We start from the raw sequence: 18,953 nt of genomic DNA, 5'->3' as shown, positions 1-18,953 counted from the left end.
GACATATAACTTTATTTTTGATATGCACAGTAATGAATCCACGGATCAATTACCCTTTAGATTATGGTGTTAAGCATATCCATTTTTTATAGTATTTTTCTAGCCAGAAACCTAGCTCCCTTTAAGATGAACACTGAAGGCTTTCAATGTCCCTGACCTGAAGGAGAAAACAAAAAGACCATATTGTTAACACATCTATGCCTGTATGATGTTAGTCTAGCAGAGCACTCACGCTAGAGTAAAGATGAGTTTTTCAGGGTAGTGAGGGGAAAAAAAAAAAAAAAAAAAGCACTGTAAGGACAAATAGGCAAAATTAAAGTAACGTAAGGTAGTTATAACAGAAGCCTTACTGTCCAGGTGACTTGAATTGTCGTGGGTGTCAGCACAACAGGGTTATGTAGTCGTACAATGACATCTCCTAGTTCTTTCTGAACTTGCCTGTGATCCACACCTTGTGCTGGTGGGCTGATATCTGCCAGGCCAAGAACACACATGAAAGCATTATTTTAATGAGAGAGCATATATGGCATTTATTAGAATGACTGAATAGCTTAATGACCTGACTTAAACACCCTCATATAGTATGTATCTTTAAAACAATACAATGCTAAGGTTTAAACATGGACTCCAAAACGTATCAAGTAAATGCTACATATCAAGTAGCTGCTTAGGTAATCATGAAATAAAAAGACACTTAAATGACTTGTTGCCAGTTTTCTCGGATTTGCTAAATGCTGAGAGAGATGCAATATTCACTACTTCTAAAACATTCAGATAACAGTAATGTTGCACAGATGTCTGCAACCAAACTGGTTAGTGTAATTGAAGAAAATTAACAGTTGTTTGTTTTTTTTTTTTTTTTCCTTAGAGCATACATGACATTAAGTCATTATGTTTCCAAAGTTTCACTAAACTTCCCCTCCCCGTATACTATGCACACAAGAAAGCAAACACTAAAAATAGTATTTTCTTCTGCAAAATGAATTTTCCCTTTACAAATAATAGATAATGAAATTTAGTGCAAATATGAGTAAAATAATAATTAAAAAGCCAAACTGATTTTGATCTTATAAAAGGCATAAAAAAAAATCTTTTCAAGATTATGCCAAAGACTCCTTCAAAGTGGGAGGAAAATTACTTCTTCTTCTAGTCAAAACAAGAAGGAATTTGATCACTTAGTACAGGGCCATGGAAAACCATGATTCCATCTCCAAGCACCACATTTGGCCCTCGTGCCTAGTTTTTAAAGACTGCATTTAAGTTAGTGCATTGTGATAATATGAAGGAAGCTGTACTACTTTTCCTAAATAGGAGCAGCGAATATAAAGTATGTGTCAGAAAGGGGAGGAGGAGATGTGCAATGTGAATTTATTCAGCATGTCTTTTTATTGATAGTTCCTAGAAATCACCATTTTCCGTTGTATTGCACCAAAAGGAGAATGTTGAGCTACGGCTATCACTTACAATACAATACCGTAACATGTGCCTTGCCTCTTCCTTAGACAGAAATGAAGGTGCTTTCTAGAAGCTAGTGAAGTTTCAGATACATTTAATAGATCCTTCAAAGATCTTAAAATGATGTTCTTGGTCAACAGTTACAGACGACCTTAGTAACTATGTCAATTTTCTATTTGTAGATACACATGCCTGTTAGATATAGGTATACTGATTATTTATGCTTCAAATTGTCTGTAATTTTTCCAGAAAAGGCAGATTTGAAACACGTGCACAGACCATATTCAAAAAGACCTGATCATGGCTAGGCCTGCTTAGGCATCTGTGAATTCTGCTTAGTTTTCTCATGAGATTCATTAGCCAAAACCACTTTGCCTCTTTTTGGATCAACCTCACATACATGTGAAGAAAAAACAAACAAAATAATTCAAATATTTTCTCAGAGTAATTACTGACTTCTCTATCCTTATATGATACAAGTAATTTAAGGTAAGCCTTTTGAAAGTGACTGATTGTCTACTTGTAGTCCACTAGTAAAAATATCCATAAACTCCTATTAGTTGTATTTGCTACGCATAATACCAGAAAATCAAATGCTTATATTAAAGCTACCACAGGCACCTGTTGAAAATTAATATTATATAGAATTGTTATGTTTGTTTTTTTTTTCTTCCTCAATGGCCACTGTGAACAGGCTTTCTACTGTGTGTCAGCTTCCTCTGTCAGCCTGAATTGAATTCAGGCATAATTAGAAATCACATCAAAACATTATGTTAATTTTCAATTGATTTTATGATTTAATTCTATTAAACTGGAGGTTACCAAAGAAGCTATAAATCCTGTACATGGTTCAGTGTGCTTGACTGCTAAACAGGTTCTGGAAATGGAAGCTGCAACACATGCTGTAGCTAATTAAAAGACATGTTTTTACTGAAATTAAATTGCTTGTCAGTATGTCAGATAAAAGTCTACACTTGACACTCAAATGCCAAACAAGGTTGTTTTTTTTTTAACTAGGTGATAAGTTATGCAGACTAAAGACTGGTGCAATGAAAAGTGTGAGTCACCTCATCATAACGGGAGAGTAAGAAAGAAGAAAACTTGTGATACTCCATGGATAGTCATGCCATAGAATCCCTCCCAACTCACTCCTTCAGCTTCTCAGAAAGCAGCTCTCTTTTCCTTTTACAGCAATTATTATTTAAAGGATGTAACTAATAAGGACAGATTTATTCAGGAATAGACTAGATGAGAGAGGCTGGATGTGTTGGCTATGTGATAAAGAAATACCACCCTACTCATTTATTTTTTTCCACCTAGGACCAACAAAGGACACAATTCCAATTACACATGCTGGAGGCTGACACAGGATTCACAGGCTCTCCACACACACTTTTCTAACTTCCATAAACAGGGAAAGATCATCTCATTGTAAATTAACTGTGAGAGGAGCTATTACTTTGGACTTGAAAAAATTATGATTTCAAAAAATGATTAATTCCTGTACTCCAACCTGCTTAATGCAGAACTACACTCTTGAGTGAAGTATTCAAGCAATATGTTGTCGAAGCCAAAAAAACCCATGCTGTGAATTGAAATTTGTTCATGGCAGTTACACTTGGTTAGAGCTGGCTGTAATGTGAACAGAATTTATAGTCATCAAACCCTCTGCACACATGCAATGGAGGATCACAGCTATCAATTATATCATCACCCAACAAATAAGGGATTTCCCTTCAGCCTTCTCTTTTGGTTTATTACACAGTGAATTATGAATTTAAAGAATTCAGAAATGTAGATTTATAAACAGAAAATCTATACTTTTCTCTGAATAACTTTAAAGTATTTTTATCATGCAGATCCCTTAATTTACACAAATCAGCTGCACAAATGTTGGACCAGATTAATCGATACACTATAGATATTTTGTGCAATTCTTGTGATTAAAACTAATGTTAAACATGATGTCTGCCTGTCTGTTTTAAGCACTTGTTATGATAGTATATCTCTACTTGATGACGGAGAAGAACTAAAGACAGAGGATATAACAGAAGAGAACATGTTATTCATAGCACATCAGAAAAGGGAGGGATGCCTAGTTCACTTGGCTTTTAATGGAAACGGTGCATCAAGGAGCACACCAGCCCTCTGTGACCTACAAACTTGTTCTGGTTTCAGCTGGGACAAAATTAATTTTCTTCCTAGCAACTGGCATGGTGCTGTGTTTTGATTTTAGGATGAGAATAATGCTGATAACACGCTGGTGGTTTAGTTGTTGCAGAGCAGTGCTTACACCAATTCAAGGACTTTTCAGCTTCTCTTGCTATCCTGACAGCAAGAAGGCTGGGGGTGCACAAAAAGCTGGGAGGGAACAGAACCAGGACATCTGACCCAAACTGGCCAAAGGGACATCCCATACCATATGGCACCATGCTGTACAATAAATAGAATTGGCCAGATAGGCTGGGGAGGTCACTGCTCGGTGACTGGCTGGGCATCAGTCAGTGGGCAGTGAGCAATTGCATTTTGCATCACTTGTTCTGTGTATCCTTTCATTATTATTATTACGCCTTCCTTTTCTGTCCTATTATGCACATTTGTCCTATTATTTCTGTCCTATTATGCTATTATGTCTTTATCCCAACCTAAGTGTTTTTACTTTTTTTTTTTCCCCCAAAAAAATTATCTTCCCTCTCCCACTCTGGGGTGAGGAGAGTGAGTGAAATTATGTGTGCAGATTAGCTGCCTGCCAGGTTAAACCACAACAAAACTAAAAATGTACCAAGGCACTGAGGAGTTAACCTATCTCTCCTGAGCTCAAGACTGATACAGCAGTCATTGGACTGTATTGGTTAAGCTGGATTCCTGATCCCGAGTGCTAACACAAAATGTCTAAATCTATTGGTCAACTCTCAGTTCCCTTCTATTTTAGCTCAAGCATATAAGCCTTAATAATTGCTATTACCTTGTGTTCGGACAGGATCTGACATTGGGCTGGGATCACTCAGACCTTGTGAATTGATAGCTCTCACCATAAACAGGTAGATTGTATTGGGGCGCAGTCCTCTCACAGTGTAGAGAGTGGTCTTCACATGGTTAGCCACTGTTTGCCAGCTATTGCTCACAGACTGACTGCAATGAGAAAGCAGTTGAAGATTACAGAGTAATGGAAGAGAAAAAAAAAAAAAAAAGGAAGTGAAAAAAGGACTACTTTTGTAAACCTATATCAAGTCTACAGAAAAAAAAGTAGTAAGAGCAAGGTAAAAATAAAAAGATTTTGTAGTTCCAGTTAACTCATCAAGACAAGTTAAAAAAATAACAGAGCTTTCAAAGGTACTTCTTTCAACAGAAGCAAAAGGTTTTCCTATCTGTCTAACAGATGTCTGCAAAAGGAAAGTGTGGAATGCAGTAAATTAGAATGATAAACAGACCACTCGGACATAAACCCTGGAAAAGAAAAACCTATTACAAGAATAAATTTCTATATTGTGAAGTAAAATACGTCAATAGTTGCCATTAGAAGAGAAATGTTCTCCTTGAACTAAATTCATACCTAAAGTTAACAAAAAATCTGAAAATATCCTTGTAAATGAAGGAAACTATATGAATACTTTTTCTGTCATTATATTTTCAATTGGACAGTATTATAATTAGATTATAATCCACTGTGTGAAGAGATTTCAAACATGATTGTTAAAACAGCTTTTAATAAAAATGCCTGGCTTCTGTTAATGTTATTTATGGGATGCCATTAAAGCTTATCTAGGGTGAAATATCACAAAAGTTTAAAGACAGAATTTGATTTTATTGTGCTTTCTTATATAGCATTGATAAAAAAATCTTTAAGTATATTAAAGGAAAAAGAAAATGGGAAGCTGCTAGTTTTATGTTGTTTCTATTGTTTCATTCATGTAATGTAAAAAGGATAGCACAAGTTCTAAAACAGAATCAGTGATCTGCATGTACCGTAATGATGTTCTGTGCATATTAACATACACAGAAGCATTATCACTGTAACTTTTAAAATATGCAATCATATTATTTTGACAAATTATTGCTTGAATTTTAATTAAAAGATAAATGATACTATTTGTTATTTGCTGAAGATCTTGATTCAGAAAAACATGTAAGAATGTGTCCATTAACATGCAGAAGAGTATATTCTTGTTGTGCATATGAGAGGTACAGCCGATGCTTAAACAAACTAGCTGAATAGGGGCCTGGAAGATCCTTCCTACGACACATTAAGTGCTGCTGTGTGGAACAGAGCAGCTGGATCCTCTTCAGCCTTAGGCTGCAAGATGAAATCATAAATTATCAACACCAGCCTTTTCAGTTAATAGTTTTGTTCCATCTAAAACAGTTAAGCATAGAAATTTAAAGTGCTTTAACTATTTAATATGTGCTGCTTTAACAAGAACAGGAATTCAAGTACACAGAGAGCTTTAAAGATTGTCTGCTTATTTTTAGTTTATTTGCACTCCGACGGTTGAGGTAACGCTACTGGTCCAAGTGGTTTCAACTGCAGCATTCCCATGGTGGACTCTCACTTGAAATCAGGACTAAGGGAATAGTAAAAAAATAAAGAGTGGGCATTGTCTTTTTACGTGTCTGTTGACCTGAGGAAAAAGATAGATGGTTCTCTACTTAATCACTTAAAAAAAATGTGATAAATTAAAAAACAAAAACAAAAAAACACCTTATAGGATAAGAATCGATGCCTGCCATAGGAGTTAAGTCTTTTAATAAACTTTTGATAATACATGTACAGTTCAAAAGAACACCACAGTACCAGCAGAACAGCTGGTACTAGGGTTTAAGCAAAATTATAAAGGAAAGAGACTAAAAGTAGAATAATTCACATACCTAAAAGCCTCAATGATATATGCACTAGCTGGTAGGCTTCCAGGGGTCCCTGGTTGCCAGGACAGGGTGACACTGTTCTTAGTAACATCAGTGACCTGAGGTTTGGATGGTGGCCCAGGGAGGTCGTTTATATCATAATTTTTACTGACTGTTGCTCCACCCGACTCTGTAAGGGGCAAATGCAAAACATTTACTTTTTATCCTCTTTGTATAAATCTGATCAAAGTAGAAGATTAGAAGGAAAAACATGCCAAATACCTGCAAAATCAGCATAACCAATATTCTTAATTTGCAAAGAACTAAGTCAATAATTGCATTATCAGATATATTTTTGGATGAAGAACTATCATACTTCTGGTACACACTAAAAGGACAAAAAAGCCACAAAACTCAAAAGGTTATATATATATATACATATATAAAGAGTAAAAAAGCAAACAAACAAACAAACAAAAAATATTTGCTAAAATTTACATAAAATACCAAAATGTCAGCTACTAGAAAGACTGTGAATGTTCCTATATCCAGATCAATTCTGGTGCTCACAGGGTGTGCTCTGTGTAGGCATTACTTTTCTTGCTCAAGCCAATCACAGGGTGAATCCAGAGTTTACTAATGCGCCTGTTTAGAAGAACTATAACATACCAGAGTCACTGGAAACAAATTATTGCAATGTCAATGGGTGTTCAGAGATAATCACAATGAAATCTAAGGCGTGTGAAGAAAGCCAGCCTTCCTACTTAAAACCTTCTCCATCTCAAACCCAGAATTTCTAGAATAGAGTATTTGACTCAGATTGCTCTGACTTAGTCTATGCTTTCATTTTGTGACATCTGAAAAATGGCCCCTGGACATGTCTTACCTGTCACCTCCAGCACAGCACTCCATGATGTCTCCCCACTTGAACTTGTAGCAACGCAAGTGTAAGTTCCAGTATCAGACAGCTAGACATAAAGAACATTTAAGGGCAGTTTTAGCTTTTTGGAATCAGATGACAGAGTTTATTCAAATTTTCTTTTTCTAAGTGTTTCTTGGTAAGAATGACTTAGCCAATATTTTACATCAGGCTAGAGGGCACTAGACATTTTCAAATAATCATTTAATGGTGGCTTAATTTTAGAGAACTAAAGTTTGGTAGCAAAAGACTCTGGATTTGTACAAAAGTATTGTGATTTCTTTGTCAGTTCATATACTCCAAATTTATTTTAGGAACAGCTTTTAAATTATATTGTCAATATTAATCTCGTTGTTCTACTGAGAAATTTGCCAAGTATTTTGCTATTCCTTACTAAGATTTAAAATAAAGACTTCTGTGACAGGAATTAGAGAAAACAACAGAGATGGATGGAAGACCGTGACTTTACAAAGCACAGAATATACAGAAGGGCTGTCCTACCACTATGTATAAAGCATGGTAATCTCGAGATAAAAGCAGAAGAGGGAGAATGCTGACTCTAGTGATAAAGGAGAAGAATTATATTCACCACCAGATGACTTGACGGAAGTAGGACAGCATCCAAGAAGCTTTATTGGACTTTAAGGAATTGTAATGGGTGGTCTGCTAAATGCAGATTGGAACTATGACAAATGTGCTTATACCCAACCCTTCAAAAAGAACGTAAAGGCAAATAATAGAGATGCTCTTCAGATTACTTGTTGATATGTAATTTAATTGATCTTTAACTTTGTCATGTTAGAATTCTGTTGGTGTTTTCTTCCAATAGACTGGGTTTGCAGTGTACCATTCTTAGGGGCAGGAAGCAACTGGGTAATGCCAATTTAATTATCTGAATGAGCATAACTTGTATTTTAGGGGATGCTTTTGCCATGAAAAACAAGGAATAATTTAACCCCTCTGACAATGGCTCATGGACCCCAAATATAGAGGCACCGCTAACAAAATGAGAAAGACTCTTGAAAAGAGAGCTTTTCCAAAGGAGAGAGGCTTGCAGCATTCTGAAGTACTGTATTTTATCTTGCTTCTTCCAAGCTTTTATTAAATCTATAATTTTTCATTATGTGATGATGGAGAATATTTCTCAATGCTGTGGTTCTTAACTTAATTTGTGTACCACTGTGACAGATAGTGTATAGCAAACCCAATGAAGTATGTGGTATACACAACAGAATAACTTGCAGAAGGCAAACTAGACATATAAAGCAAGCCGGAGATATGCTGCCTCTGCAAGTTATGGTAAATTATCTAACTTCCAGACTGTGGATGGATTAGACACAGACATAGGGTATTGATAATTCAATTATTTATACTTTTTTATGTTATGAGGGAGAAAAAAAAACAACAACAGGGAAGGTCAATGGAAAATCATTGCTATTCTGTATAGTAACAGTTTTCTTATGCAGATGGCTACATCTGGCAGGGTACACTTCTACAAAGCAGAAGGAAGATTTCCTCCACTCTTGACCTGTCTAAAAGGGTACTACTGAGTGAGTGACATATTGCGTGTTTTCAGTTGTCTTCCAGGGCAACCTGGAAGACTGGCTCATCAGAAAAATCTCTATGTTCATCTTTATGTCTGTGGCCCATGGGTCACTGTGGTTGCTGCAGACTCCTGAATAATGTGATTTACACACAGAAAGAGAAATTAATTACACAGCAGAAGAGGATGGTCTCAAAGGCTTAAATAGTAGTGGCTCATCTTTACCCATATCTTGATATCTTTTATGATTGCAATAATGATTATTAATTGTAAGGGGAGAAGAAGGCTGAGGACTAGGACATGGGGGTGATACTCATTTGTTTTGAACATGGGTGTATAAGTATACTTGGGCATATTTTGTGGGATTTTATTTATTCATTCATTTATTTATTTATTTATTATTATTTTGCTTAGGAAGTGTTGTCAGTTCCTGCTGGGGTAGGTCTGAGAGAAAAGTTAAACACTTCAGAATTAATACATTAAAATTTCAACCTACAAGAGAAAATTGTTTTTTTAAGGTGATGTGTGGTTTTTGCTGGTAAGTCTGACTTGAGCAGTAAACATTACTGCAATCAAGGGGTTTATAAGAAATGTCCTTCTGAGCCTTTAAGGAAAACCAGTTACTAGTGAATTAGCCACTTAAGGATCAATAAAAGCTTCATGTCTTTCAAAACCACACTCTCTACTAATATTATTTTCCACTCCCCTTCCAAGCATTTTTTTTGTTTCATTTACAGACCTTGTGCATCTACCAGCAAGATGAATGCGCAGGCACAGTTCAGAGCCTATTTTGATGCTTGCATAGCTGCATGCACACAAGCATCCCAGGAGCTTCTGCCTCATGGATGTTCCACAGCAGCCCATCATCGATGCCTCAAAGTTTGTTTGAAATCACTAAGCTTCCACCTTTAATTGCTGCTTTCTAATACTACTGGGGAATCTTGAGTATTCAAGTGCACTCCTTAATCTAGCCATACAGGAAAAATGCATTAACCTTCATGGCCTAAACCTGCCTTCAGCCCAGGGAGGAAGGATAAATTGTTTACTCAAGGAAAGGTAGCATAATTTTTTTAATAAATTCCATTTTGTTCCAAGGAAATTAGCAATCCATCTACAATCACTGATGAGATGGTACCAAAAAACAAAACTGCTGTTTATATCTTGCCCCCAATAGCTATGTTTCTTGACTTTTTTTTTTTTTTTTGGATGAAAAAGCTTTGTGCAGAAATTACTGCTGATTAAATTAAAGGACTGCTGAAATTGTCTGTAAGTTCTTAACAAATAATTACATTTACCTTAGTATTTTTCTATACACATACTTGTTCAAATACACAATAACAAATATGCATTTTTATCTAAAGGTAAAAAAAATAAAAACACAAAGATTAGTGATAGAGCATTTACCAACAAAGTCTGGCACTGTACTATCTGGAATATTGCAAAATTTCTTTGTACCTTTAAGATATCATATTATATCTTATGTGTTAAAATGTAAATATTATGATAGGCATTTCATTTTGAACAGAAATCCCTCTGAATATAACTGCATGTATGTTACAGTATAAGTTGTCTGCTCTCATCCGCAGCCTTACGAACCATCTGCAGCGAGCGTAACATTGGAATAAATCAGCCCAGCTCAAGACTGCCAAGACTCACTGATGGAGAAAAAAGCACGGCCAACCCCCTGATGAAATCCAGAATCCCTTGCTAGTACAATAACTCCTTAGAAAATAATGACCAGGTGTTGAAAATGAACTGCTCTATGTTTTAACAGAGTCAACAGACCAATGGCTTCATCTTAAACCTGACTGAAAAGATAACCAGGGCTCTCATGTGTCTATCCACCTGCAACTCATGTTTTATTGCAACTTACATAAGATTTTTAACATCACTTCTATTTTAAGGGATTTTTAATAGTGGTATCAGGTGTTAGTTTGGCCCCTCTTTTTTCCCTACACTACCATAATGTCAAAGAATGAAATAGGATTTGGACCTGGTGATAGTTTCACAGTAGATGAGACAACTAAGTTCATTTTGAACACAGCAGACAGCAAGATAGCAGAGCTGCTTGAGGCTCACGCTACCAGCTCCATATTACTTGTAGTAGTTGCTTTGTTATCGCCACTCACCCGCAGAGTTTTAATCTGAAGTGTCCCCTGATCCTGTATGGATGTTCGAAGGTCTCTGCCCAGGAAGGTGAAGCCTTCTTTCAACCAGCTGATAACGGGAAGCGGGTCACCGGTAGCCTTGCACTTCAGCAGAGCTGTCCCATCCACTGCCAGCGTCTGATTGACAGGCCCCTGGAGGATGATGGGTGGAGGTCTATCTGTCAAGACTAAACAGCAATGCACGTATTAGCATTCATGACTTTGACAATAGCGCACTGCAGTCAGTCCATTGCTTGACACTACCAATTTTAACAGACTGGTTTATGTTAGCCTCAAAATAGCTACAAACATTATTTTTTCAATACTTAAAGATACACCTTACTGATTGACTGGTATATTTAAAAAGCATTTTTGTAAGACTTTTATTTTACCACTGCGAGATAACGCCTATATATATTAACTTCTGTTAGCAAAGATCATCAGACTCATTTGATGGAGAGAAGATGAAAATTAAGACCTTGACTCAGAAAGGAACTGAGTTATATTTCTTATTTCTTCCAATTTAGTACTTAATGTTAGCACTTTAGCACTTAAATGTTTTAAAAAAGCACGTGTTAAAAAATGTCACATCAAAATCTGCTTAATTGCTTACCTGATTTAAGGCATAAAAGAGAAAATCTGTTAAAGTTCAAAGTGAAGAACCATAGCCATTCTAGCATGGGCACAAACCATATTCCCCATTTTTGCTCAACTTGCAAGTATTCCTCAGCAAAAATATCAAACAAGATTACAAAATACTTAGTGCAATCTAAAAACTGTCTAGTAGAGAAAAGTTCAAACAAGCTATTTAACAACTTACTTATCAAATCATCTCATACATTGTAAAGCAATGAACTCTGCTATTTTTTTCCCTAATAACTTACATTTGCATGCTTGAAGTGCTTCATAAAGGATTATGTAACCAGTGAGTGAATGCATGGCTGCATGTAAGCCTCATTCCTTGACAAGTGGGATATCTTGAAGATGAGGTATAATGCTCATACTCATTTTTCTTGAAAGAATATTTTTTCATAAATAATTCTGCTTTTGAACCTATTCTCAGAGCCATCTGTTAGGCAGCAAAATATAACTTTGTTCCTATATAATGTGTTTATATAAAATGAATGAGGAATATTTGAATTAAAAAAGGCTATAACTCCTTCATGAAATCAATATAACAGAATCAAGAATTCATTTTTATGTATTTGCCTGCCACGCTGCTGTTGTTTTTAATCTTTGAACAACCTAACAATTCTACATATGACATTAAATATTGTAATAGACAGGATTAGCTTCTTAGACGGCATAAAAATTAGACTGCTTCCACTGATGTCGACTGAGTTTTAATCTTTTATTCCAGTTGAGAATCTGGGTCATTATATTTCATACACAATACCTGACTCTGCAAATAGCCTATTCTGAAGCAATATGTTTCTGTTGTATTTGAGCTGTTTAAGATGCAAGCCTCTGGAACCTTCAACAGTTCCAAAGCACGTTCATTATGCTATTTAATAAACAAAAAATATTAGGGATATGTTGGCAGTTCACTTTATACTTAAAATAACTGTTTCTGAAATTGTTGCAAAAAAAAGCTAACTACCTTAATTTTGTTAACAAAATATTCAAAGGATAGAATCATTAGTATTAGTAACACCTTGGAGTGTGAGTTTATCACATTTATTGAAACTGAAACTGAAAATAGAACACCAATACAGATTTTTTATTAATGAAAGAACTTGAAAGCTATTTTGGAAATTCTCAGATATCACCAGCTAAATTCAGAGATAGGACATGAATTACTATATTAAAAAAAGTAACACATTTTCACCTTGATGTAAGATTTTTGATCTCATTAAGGTTCTTTACGACTACATAGTTCAGCCACTTGGTGAAACAAAATTGATCTCAGCTTATGCTGAGACTCATGTTGCAGCTATGCTAGTAGTATATTTAAATGAAAATTCAGTTGTGTGTGTTTTCATTTAGATTCAATGTAGAACAGCAACTCCCAGTTTTCTAGCTATCAAAAAAAAAAAAAAGGAAAAAAAAAAAACTACTTAGTTTGCTAACTATTCCATTGTAGTTATTTCCTGCAGCTAATTGCCTGTCATATGTATAACAATGTAGGTATTTTTAAAACCTACTTCATTACAGATATTGTTCTTTGGCATGTAATTAGGTTCTTTTTACAGCCCAAATGAGAAGCTCATAATCCTTTAAATAGCTTTGATCAATAATGTAATTGAAAGTCTCCTGGCCAGAAGGAATCTTCATTTTCAAGAGTGTTATGGGTGAAAGACCACTACAGCTTTCCAGGACACTAAGGCTAAAGGTTAAATGAACACTTAGGGTTTCCACTGATCTGTGAATGACTATATCGTCTTCACAACTCAGACTTGTAAATCTTCTCTCAAATGTGCGTATATGTGCTTGTATTCCTACTACATGGGTCTCATCTACAGTAAGGATACAAAACTCAGTTAGAGGTTTAAAAACATAGTATGATAAGCATTCTGAGGAATAATGCGATAACATAAAAATGTCCACAGAAAGATAGAGGTGTTTGTTAGTTTCTTTTACGCCACTTTTATTATTATTATTATTATTATTATTATTATTATTATTATTATTATTATTATTATGTTACACATTGTTCTCTCCTAGCATGAAAATTCTATATATATTCCACAGAATACTTCATATGACTAAATTATATTTACATAGAAAAAGAGAAGATAATTTCAAAATTAACCTCACTCAAAATCAATCAATCAAACAAACAAAAAACTAAAAACTTTGAAACTATCTTCCAGAAACCATATATATATTCTGGCAACTGAAAAATTATCAGATTCCTTTTGTGATAAAATGTAGCTTAAATTTTGAGCAGAGTATAAGAGAGGAAGAGATTTTATTTGTTGATGAATAGTTTGTTCAATACTGATGCAATTTGGATGAACTAAAATCATGTTTAAATTTGGGTGGAATTTTGTCAAATTACAACAGGAAATTAAAAAAATAGAATGACAAAATGAAGTCTTAACTTTACTTTGGCACTTCCAAAATCAACATTTCGAGAACTTTTCCTGGCAAATTAACAAGGAAAATGGGACACAACTCACAAAATTCTTATGATGAACACTAGTATGATAGGGTAGTGTGCTCTCCTGGGAGGTGCAAAAGCAGAGACCATTCCTTCCTCTGTCTTTTTTGCAGAAGAGCTTCACAGTTGTTCTGAATCTCTCCTGTTTGGAACTGTCACACTTGCTATAAAATATTTAATATATATTTGGATCTGGGATAAGAATGAAGGTGGCCAGATTTGCAGATAGCTGAACTGTAACTGTTACTAAATCACTCATTCCTGCTTTCTTCCAGGGGGATTTGAGAGACATACCCCAGAATATTCAACACACCTATAGTTAAGAACTTGCATAGGAGGTCAGGAAAAATGACTTAAGTGTCTATTCCAAATCATTGGAGAGGGAGCTGTTGAGGTATGCTGCCAACTCCTTCTCTTTTTTTCTTTTTCTACATCTGTTCTGAATTCTCCTTATAGCTTCAGCCTTTTGCTTTGTTCAAATGCCCATAGACATGATCCTTTTAATTGAGTATCCTAAAACATTTAATTTTTATGTTGTCATAGAAATCTATTGAGAGATGTTAAGCTTGCTCCTCTGTGCAATATTCATCCCAAACAGCAACTGCAGGGTAAACTGTAGGCAGATCCTACAGGTGAGTATGCAGTGGTCAAATTTTTTAGTAATAAATATAAATACTGACTATCTTATGGGAAATTGAGAACTTCTCCAAAATATTCTATGTATGATGGATAAATCTATGGAGTAAATTAAAAAATGTAAATTACTCTTATCTTGCATACAGACATGGTTAGATAGAAGCATTTGTTTTATTTGCATGATCTGTCACTTTAAGACTCTGAGCTGCATATTTGCTTCTGGAGTTTGAAAAGACTGCTAAGATTGTCTCAATTTTGTAAATGATTTTGCTTTTCCAGATGTGCATTAGACAGTGGATTATATGATAGCCTTTCAAGAAAACACAAGATTTGAATTTCAAATACACCGAGGGCTCTTAGCACCGTCCATAATCAGCAAAATTATCACTCAACTCAGCACATTTCATCACAGCTAGTAGTCTCTTCTCATGTGAACACTTGAGTTAAAAATATTTCCAGTGAAGACATGTAAGTGCAAAAATGTAACAACTGAAACACTGCTATATATGGTATAATTAAGCACTTGTTTTTCTGCACATGACATATGTTTTCATTCTGTATTGGAACTTCAATTGGATCTAAATTACACTGGATCAAACAAAAATGTGTTGAAAATGAAAAAGATGGTTCGCCACTATTATTAAATCATTAACCAAACAGAAAAATTCTGGGCTGTGAAGTAAAACTGAAATCACAAGCCAAAAACTGGGACACTAATGCTTAAGTATATAGATAGAATGCACAGCATTTATATTTTATCATATTTTTAAAACCATGAAATTAGATTTCCCTACTGATAAAAATCATTAGCTTCCATAACTTCTGCTCAGCATCAACTAAAACAGATTAGTTAGACATTGATGGTTAACTTCCTAACTGAAAGCAATTAAAAAATGTCCGTGATCTAATGGGACATTTATTTACATAATTTCAGTTCCACAATGTTGTTTTGGCACGTTTCTCCTGACCTCACCTGCCCTTTGACTTGAGGATGAAATGGTATTTCTATAAAGCAACCTTCTATTATTTCATAATGATCATGCTGACATTAGGTTCTGGGATGTGTTTGAAGAACACAGGTCTTGCATTCCTTCAGCAGCATAGCCACCAGCTCATGCTTTTCCTTAGCAATGTGAATGCACACCACCTTTAATCAAGACTGATTGTCATTGAGTTTGCATTTTAGCAGGGACACCTTTATGAGCTTTCTGTTGACTTGTTAAATAAACTAACGAAAATTCCAGTGAGGTCAATCAGGATAGTTCCGCCCCCCAAGAAATAGATAAAGATGGACCACAGGACTTGTCTGTCAAGAGGAAGAATTTCTCATCACTGATATCCTTGAACCTGATTTTATCCTCTCGGCCCCTGTTGCAGTAAATCTGTACAGCATCAGCAGGTGCAACCATTAACAATTCAATGCCCTCTTAGCTAATGTTTGTGTGTTCTATTTATTCCAATCACAGTTGTGGCACTGAATCCGACAGTGCTACGGACAGATATTAAAAATACTGCCTTTACATTAATTTTAAATGACCTTTTAATCTACATTTAAATTTGAACTGAATGAAAATGCATCATTTTGTCATAGACCATGACAGAAAAGACTTAAATTGCAGAGCGAAGGTTAGCCTTTAGTCTCCAGAAACTGCGTTACCAAAAAGCAATATGCTTGTAAAGATGCAAGGATAAGGCAGAAATTATCTCCCCTTGTCATAAAAAATATAGACAGCTTTTGGAAAACAAAGAAAAGGCATCAAATTAATGCTCAAACCTCTGTAACGTGCCTGAACCTCTCTGCCTGTCACTTGTGATGAATATGCTCTTGTGAAAAGCCAGATTATTCAGAATTAGACATCTTTTCAAACTTTCATGGTGCAGGCAGGTCTCTGAGGGAACTGTAAAAGTAGACCTCTGCATATAACAACAGTTTTAACGGCAAAAATTCATCAAAGTCTTTCAGGAGATATTTAATGAGTCAGTTAAGATAAGGAATAATGCAGGGGAATGCCACAATCTCCTAGAGTAAGAGGAATTCTCTTGTTGTCTTTACTAACATTAAAGAATGCAAACTCCCTTCTATTCACAATAGGATGAAGAGCGGTATCAATGGGATTCCTGATATAAGAAAAGGATTGCTATTTGTATAGGGAGTACAGTAAACTTCAAGGCATGATAACATTCAAGCCCAAAATTCTGAAAAGGAAAGCATCAAGTCAGATCATGTAGTGCTTTTTCTTTCCTGCCAACTCTTCTTTGCCTATGGATTTATACAGCTCTCTTCACACCTAAACATACTGAGAAATTCTTAGCACACAGCTCTGAAGTAGGGAAATATCTTGGTGTCTTTTTCACACATGGACTAAAGGCCTACATGCTGTAGCTGTTCAAAACTACCAGTACTACAGTAATTGAAGGCAACTATGTTGATTTAAACTGAGCTACGGATACACTCCCAAACAAGTTGCCTAAGGTAATACTGAAGGCTGGGACTGAGATGGGAATTGAGACTTCTTTTTCTGCACCCCAGTCCATTGCTTTAATCACATAACTATTCACTCTTCACAACATTTTTTGCAGTCCTACCTTAGCTCTACTGAACTGAGCAGTTTCGTTTCTCACCAACCCTATTCTAAGCTGTTTTGTCCTTTGTTTGGACTATTAAGTACTATTAAGAGCATGTAAAAGGCAAACTGGACTTCAGCGCCCTTTTGATACTGTAGAGAATTGTGCAGAGATCCCTTTTCACAGTGTTTTTTTTGTAGAAACCTGTCTGTTTATTTGTATGAATTGTGATCTCACATGCCTTTATTTAGATTACATTAAGATACAGTCTTACAGGAAAAAAAAAGGAATTTCTATAGCTCACCATCAGTGACCTCCAGCTGAGCCTTTGCTAAAATGCTTCCAGCAACCGTCAGTGCTTGACAAATGTAGTAGCCCGCATCAGACCGTTGAATGTTGGTAATAGTGAGGTCTCCAGTTGGTGACACTGAATACCTGCTGTTGGGTTGCAGAGGCTGGTTTGGGAAGAGCAGATTCTGCAAAGACAATTTATCTCACATCAGTTCTACATATAGAATTTTAATAGAGCCACCTTTCTCTCAGCTAAAGATATGATGATTTTTCCTTAAAATTTCTCTCTATAAAAAGTAAGTGTGGTTATGAATTTATGAACATACAGAGACAATTTTTTCCTGCCTTGGGCAACTTGCAGTTTAAATTAGAAACAGCCCTTTCATAGCATAGTGTGTTCTGGCTAGGGATTTAGGCGACAAGAAATTTTCCAACAATCACTTTTGACTGATCTGTATTTGTTAAACATTTAACTTCATTCTGAATTAAAAATTTTAATAATACACTTGGTTAGCTGTCAAAGCCGGTTATACTACTACAGTAAATATTAGAAAGATAGAAGAAAGAATTGAATTCTGGAGACCTGGGGGAGCATAGGGCTATTGTTTGGCAGTGAATATGATCTGGGTGAAGGAGAAAGTAAGAGCACAGCACGGAAGTAAAGGTGGGAGGAAGATACAAAGAGGTCATAAAGTAGGAGAAGCTGGCATAGCACAAGAGTTTAAAGGAGAAGTAAAAGGAAATTAAAACTGAAATATACCAAAGCAGAAAAGCTACATGGAGCCTTGAGGGTAAAGAGGAAGGGTATAAATCTAATGTGGAAATCATGGGAAAGAAAAAAAAATAATTTTATATAGGATAAGACATCAGTTAGCACAGAACAGGGAGATTAGCTTTTGCCTTTGGGCTGAACTGGAGAAAAGAGAGATGTCAGTAAGAATAACTAAAATGAATGTAGCAGTCATTGAATATGATGAAGGACTGAACGAATCAATAATACAGACAAAAGGACTTAAAAGGTTTTAGTGGTGAGGGCTGTGTTTTCAAGGAAAAAGTTATACTGTCTAGGACAACTCTAGATGAGAATAAAGAACAGGAAAAGAAAGAGAGGCAATATGAACAGAAAGGTTAGCATCATGGCCCAATGAGACAGAGAGGGGAACAGAGGAGACAAATTAAACAGTGATAACGAATTCATAAATTCCAGGCACATAGGGTCTGTCTCTAATACCAACTCAACAAGCCTGTATAAAAAATACACATTTTTTGTCTCAGGAATATCCCAAAACCCTGTTACCATACCCTGATAAGCTTTCAGTCTTTATTGTGGCTTTGTATACCTCTACTGTGTTTTCTATTAATGACTCACTACTAAATTTTAAGCTAATCTATATGGGTAAAAAATAAACCTAAAAACATAGGGTAGGGTATTAAATAATTTTTCCAGATAAT

The 18,953-nt window shown here is 35.5% G+C and overlaps 1 protein-coding gene across 1 annotated transcript in view; it reads right to left on the bottom strand.

Annotated features, from left to right (window-relative positions):
* ROBO2 (roundabout guidance receptor 2) overlaps positions 1-18,953 on the bottom strand; it is a 1,087,423-nt gene that overhangs the window by 84,778 nt on the left and 983,692 nt on the right. Inside the window, 6 exon segments of the mRNA XM_040566381.1 lie at positions 351-472; positions 4,421-4,587; positions 6,322-6,487; positions 7,184-7,265; positions 10,889-11,094; positions 17,515-17,686. Coding sequence (XP_040422315.1) covers positions 351-472; positions 4,421-4,587; positions 6,322-6,487; positions 7,184-7,265; positions 10,889-11,094; positions 17,515-17,686 — 915 coding nt within the window.

The sequence above is a fragment of the Cygnus olor genome, chromosome 1, assembly GCF_009769625.2.
Source record: "Cygnus olor isolate bCygOlo1 chromosome 1, bCygOlo1.pri.v2, whole genome shotgun sequence".
Classification (NCBI taxonomy): domain Eukaryota; kingdom Metazoa; phylum Chordata; class Aves; order Anseriformes; family Anatidae; genus Cygnus; species Cygnus olor.
This window is presented reverse-complemented; position numbering and strand designations above follow the sequence as displayed.